Source organism: Macrotis lagotis, chromosome X (genome assembly GCF_037893015.1).
Source record: "Macrotis lagotis isolate mMagLag1 chromosome X, bilby.v1.9.chrom.fasta, whole genome shotgun sequence".
NCBI classification, from domain to species: Eukaryota; Metazoa; Chordata; class Mammalia; order Peramelemorphia; family Peramelidae; genus Macrotis; species Macrotis lagotis.
The window spans coordinates 576,355,982-576,362,050 of NC_133666.1; the positions used below are offsets into that span (position 1 = coordinate 576,355,982).

Below are 6,069 nucleotides of genomic sequence, written 5' to 3' on the forward strand. Positions count from 1 at the left end.
ATTCAATACAGGTAAGACTAATGTATCTATCTGGAATCAAAGAAAACAAATGGTTTCTCCAAATGAAAAGAAGAGAATGAAACTCCAATAGCCACCAAAAAACCAAATCCCCAAACTGTTAAGTTACTGTAACCTGAAATGCACCAGCCATCACAAAGAGCAATTGGAGAAATCCAGCAGAGCTCAGCAGGAAAGATTTTTAATAACAGATTGAAAAACAAGAATAAAAATAACTGCATCAACAGAGCCTTTCTTCCTCAGGCCACAAGCCCGTTTTTACTTGAATTAAAAAAAATGGTATTTTGGCCACTAAAACCAATCCAGAACATTATTAAAAGTTAAAAGCTACCAATTACTTCTGTCTGTTCTTTTAAAGCAAAGTTTGGCATTACGTCAGTTGGTTTAAAGAAAACAAGAAAGAGAGAAAGAAAGAGTAGGAGAGAAAGTTTCCTGCTTGTATAAACTAAACCACCAGGGAAGGTGTCTAGCCACTTGTAAAGCATTTACTGCAGGTTTTTAAAGAGTTAGAAACATTTTAAAAATTAAAAGTTTTTATTAAATGCATTTAGGAAAGAAATTTATCTTAGATTAGTTTGATTTTTTTTTTAAAAAGGTCACTTAGATCTCATTGACACCTTTTGCAACAAAAAGTATTCCAATGATACTTTCAAAGCTTATCCAGTTCATGGATAAATTCATACGAGTTTAGATATTTGAAGTTGTACTTTAGAAAATGAAAGCTGGACAGAAATGAAAGGATTCACTTTAGAACTATTTTCAGGTATCATGATGAGTTCCTTACCTGACTTTTGCCAATTCACACAAATTCTTTCTCTAGACATTTCTACAGATACACAATTAGCATAGATGATCCTGCCTAATTTACACTAGATCATGCTATTTTGTGATACAATAGAGTAGGCCAAGAGGAATTTACTTCACCTGTAATCTCAAACTCAGCTGGGTGACAGTTTGATGGATGGAACAGTAGTGTTATTAAAGCAATACTATGAAACATAATTCTAGTGATATCATATTTATATTCTGTACAAATAAACAAATGGTATACTGATTTGACTTACAGAAGATGTCTTTCTATGATGTGTAATGTTTGAAAGATTTATCCCCTTTTGAATTGTTGAACATTTAATGGTCGCAAGTTAGTTCAAAACTTTTTGAGCATGCTAACTCTGGTCATTTTTAAGGTACAAATAATACTTTTGGAGTTTTTCAGTTCTTTTTATATGTATCTGAAGTATACGAGTTCTTAATGAGAAAAAAAATTTATTCCTATTTGCCAAAGCTAAAATAAATCTATCATAACATCCAAGGAGGAATATTAGCATTCCATAAACAATTATAATGATACTATTAAAAGAAAAATTAATCCCTTTCTTTAAGATAATTGCAAAGGACAACTTTATCTTATGTATGTACAAAAATAGTAAAACCAAGTAGAGATATATACTGTAATTAATTTCTCGAAAGATCAGCAGCCCATTATTTTTATGTAAAATGAATAGAAAATAAGATCTAGAATTCATCATCAATATCATTAATATTTTTGAATACAGACGGGGCGGGCACAAGTCTTGCCTGACAACTAATGAAGTTTTAACAACCAAAGAAAAACCTATAAAACTTTCTGTGAATACTTCTTTGCAGTTATCAACCTGATTTTTGACTTGTGAGGTATAATATTTGGGACAGAAATTTCTGAATTTACAGTTTTCCTATACCTTCCAAAAATAGATCCAGACTACCATAGTAGTTGTCCTATGAAAACTAAATTAAGCAAAGGCAAATAGGAACTGGAAAGTTGTCATTCTGTCAATGAATGTCTTCATTTTACACACTAGGAGAATATCTCAATCAGAATATATTTCAGTTTTGAGCCAGTGAATATAATCATATTTCAAGTTCATCACATCCTTAAAATCCAAACTTTTTCTTTCCCTTTAAACCTATACTTAAACAACCTGCTCATAACTTCCATAAATTTTTTTCTAGTTCTTGTTGTTACACACAAAAGCTTTATTGTTGTCATCTTGAATGTAACTATCAAAAAGTGACTACCTTAAAATCAAAATGATAGCTTCAAAACCTTAGAAGTTTAAAATCTGTCATTAATTTTATATCAATTTCAAAATAGGATTTAAGACTGAGGTTCAGTAACATGCCTCTATTTACTTGGATTGTTGATACGACAAATAGTTTATTAAATCAATACATATTTCAGTATAAATTTACAGATCACTACCTACAAATTTTGAATTATCCCTTTGTATACATAAAACTAAATTAGGGCTGTAACACTAAGATTTAAAAAAAAATCTTTTAACACAGATGTACTCATTCCCTTCCCCTGAGAGTTATCATGATGTCTTTATAAAGTAAACTTATATAATATGGACGTATTAACATACTCAGAAAATTCAGTACTATGAATGATACAAACTATATTAAGATTAAATTCTGAAATTAAAAGTATGAACTTATATCGTTCAGTGAAGATTCGTAGACTCATCTGGAATTTGACCTATTGGGTTTTTTTTTTTAATGAAAGTACATAAATTCTTGAATTCATAAAAAAATTAAACTTCATTTAATTCATATTATCTCAGATATTTTTAGTTCCAATAGGATCTTTCACAATTGTATATGACATTTAACTTTAAGATTATATTTTAAAATAAAGTTTTAGGTAACAGACAAAACTTTAAGAGGTATCCAAACATCAGAGTACAAAAGCCAAATGAATAGTTACAAAATCTAAATTGGGTGTGAGAGAAGAGAGAGGAGAAACTTATTGTGTTGTCTTTACTCATCGGCCTTGAAAAGTTCAATCATATTTATGATGTACACATGGATCGACTATATTTACATATACAAGATACTATATTCATCTGTATATATCATAGAAGCTATTATACTTAGATGTTGGGCATTAGTTTTCTATTAGGCTATGCCTGTTACTTAGAGAGATGAGTCACAGTCCTGGTAATGTATGTATTTTTCTTCCTAGTCTTGTTTGTAATATTAATAATGTAATGTTAACAATAATACTATAATTTCAGCAACCTGAAGACTGTATGGGTTATTAACTCCAGAGATTCTTCAAGGAAGGTTATTGTTAAGAGAGAGAGAGAGAGAGAGAGAGAGAGAGAGAGGAGATAAACTCAAAGGAGAATGGGTTTGACTTGTTGGATAAACTAAGTCATTATACACTTTCACATAAAAGTAAAAAATAAAATCTTCAAAATGCTAGTATTATTTCCAGACAGTGTTGTCAGCATGACAACTTACAGGAAATACTTCATTTTCTCATACAAGCCCTGTATTTATTCACAGCCCTGGCATACTATTAAAAAAATTCGCACCGTTTTGGAGTTTGTTTGCTTTTTTACATTAATGTGGTGGAATATCTGAGACAGCTTTCTAGTTGAATGCACATCATGTAAGAACTTCAAAAACAGTGAATGCAGTTCAGAAACTTTCATTCTCATTTTGTCCACGTCAAACACTGGCTTTCACCATTACTTTCCTTTGCCCCCTTGCATTTCTAACTATGACAGTCTTTTCCAAATGATCAACTTTTCCTAAAACCAACAAGAAAGTCATTTGATGCCACCAAAATCATAGCTTTTTCACTTCATCGCTAGAAATTTCTGATGGATTATTTGGAGGCTCTTTGATTTCTTAGTCCTTTCATTAGTCAAAGTAAGTAAAGTACCAGGGCTGTAGTTATCATTTCTGAATGATTTTTGTTCCAGGCAGGCCCTATCTGGATTGCCCCTTTGTACTTACTCTAACTCTCTGACCTCTTCTTCTCCCTTCCAGGTAAATTTAGAAAAGTTTAACAAATCTACTTAACTTCTGCATAACTTAACTCTTCCTGACTTTATACTTCACATTTCCTCATTTAAAAGTTTACTGCCTGTTTTTCAAAAGCAGCATCAAATAGAATAGACGCAAAAAAAGAACTAATCTTATTAAAATTTTATTTGGCTTCATTTTTAAGTTTTCTTGCCTAGAACTTTTTAAAGATGAATACCTTGAAAGTTGAAAAATATGACGGTGGGAAGGGGGGGGGAGAATGCAGGACCTAAAATTTACTAAGTCGAAGATCCGGTCTCAATCCCGAAAAACATAAATTGCTTTAAAGTCCTGAAGCCATAAAAGTTACTGCCTTCCCCGGGCAAACACCACCATCTCAGGCAGGTACTAACAAAAAAGCTCTCCAAGTCACAAAACAACTTCAAACAGCTACCACCCCAGGTCCCATCCTCAAATTGCTCATGGGGTCCTAGAATGGTAGAGAAATTTGGAAGCACAGTGGTGTCTGCCATGGCCCTTCAAAGATCTTTTTCCCAAGCCCAACATCAAAGCCCAGGGAGCACCAGCTTCAGAAGGCTGAGAGACTGCTTGCATAGCCCACCATGGGCTACTTAAATGCAAACTACTGTAGGAGCTTTTAATAATTAGCTCCACTGTCACCACTGCCCCAACACACTTTCCCATCACGGACTAAATAGGAAGTATTCCTCTATCTTACAGCCCCCATTCATTTAAAGAAGCGTCCCTTTCTAAAAGTCCTGTCATAGAAAATGAAAATCGGAAAAGCAAACTACCCCAAGTCCCTAGAAATCACTCCCGGCAGAGACACCAGAATATGGGGGAACACTGCAACTCTGCCTTTCAAGAGAGAGGGGGAAAAAAAGTTTTTCTGCCTGGGTCTGATAGTTTTCTCAAAGCCATCCAGAATCAGGTCCTCCTTGCCATTTAGAGGAGCAGGAAAAGGACCCCCATTCGCTTCCCTTCTCTCCTTTCATTCCTTCCCAACCCTAAAAAGTTTCTCCCAACTTACTACTCTTCATGATGGTCTCTAGTCTCTGCCCCGCTTGTCATGATTCCCATAAAACTTCCACAGCAGCAGCAGCAGCAGCAGCAGCAGCAACAACAGCAGCAGCAGCAAGCAGCAGCAACAACAGCAGCAGCAGCCTGGGTAGGACTGCAGCAGCTCCCCGGTTGCAACCTCCGCCTGCTCTTCTACTTTGCCCGATGGTAGGGAATTAAAATCAGAAAGAAAGAGACGAGGGGGAGAGGGGAACGGGGGAAAAGGGAGGGGTGGGGGGGGGGGGGGGACACCAGCCCTGAAACTTCTTTTTTGGCAAATGGGGATTTGTTTTTCCTCCTCCTCAGCAGCTGAACTTGACCCTCCTAACTCTAGGGGCTACTGCAGTTTGAAGTCGCCAATTTCCAGGGCTCACATGCCTTTGACCCACCAAAACCGGGGGGGGGGGGGGCAGAAAAGAAAAGAAAGGGGGGGAAAAAGAAAGAAAACACACACGCATAAAAAAATGCATGTGAAATCCGAGAAGCCTCTCTGCTTTGCTTTTTACTCCCTCTCTCTCGCTGCTTTTTGCAAAGAAAGTCACTTTTAATTCCCAATCCTCTTCCCTCAGCTCACCCACATTTCGCACACACAGAGAACACTTTAGCATGGCCACACTCAACGTGCGCAATCTTATCTTACGTAGCGAGAAAGAAAAGCTGATCACCCCCCAAGCCTTTCTTTTTTCCTCCTCCTGATCCCTCTCTCTCCCTCTTTGCCTTTTTTTCCCTCCTCCTTACCTGTTGATTAATCGGCAATAATAACCTCAGCAGCCCGAAAGATGGTGGAGCGGTGGCTAGAGCCATGAACCGTCTTCTGTTGTTTGCAGAGTTGATCTTGGATTATTGAGGGGGGGGGCGGGGGGCGGGGGGGGGCGGTGTGGAGGGGGGGAGAAAAAAAGGTTTTTCCTGCCTCCCCCCCTCTCCTTTCCCTCCCCCCCCTCTTTTAAAGAGAGAGAGAGAAAGAGAAAGGAAATAGATCTAGGATGTGCCTGATGTGGGTTTTTGGGTTTTGTTTTTTTTTTTTTGCTTTTCTGTTTTAAAGAAGAAAAAAAAAGCGAAAACCCAGGGTCTGGAGCAACAACAAGCACCAAAAAAGAGGAGGCTTTAGATTGCAGTGAGATCAGTTCTTTATCAGAAATGTTATCGCTTGTCAGGACCTCGAGCATTACGTCA

General features: G+C 36.6%; 1 protein-coding gene across 4 annotated transcripts in view; it reads right to left on the reverse strand.

Annotated features, from left to right (window-relative positions):
- TRPS1 (transcriptional repressor GATA binding 1) overlaps positions 1-5,762 on the reverse strand; it is a 300,371-nt gene extending 294,609 nt beyond the window's left edge. For 2 of the 4 annotated variants that reach the window (XM_074201304.1, XM_074201301.1), the window contains exon 1: positions 5,635-5,762. Coding sequence is in view for 1 of the 4 variants with exons in the window: in XM_074201303.1 (XP_074057404.1) it covers positions 4,868-4,877 (10 nt within the window). In the remaining 3 variants the exon portion in view is untranslated. The other 2 variants (XM_074201303.1, XM_074201302.1) reach the window with 1 other exon arrangement.
- Positions 5,763-6,069: the final 307 nt, after the last annotated feature.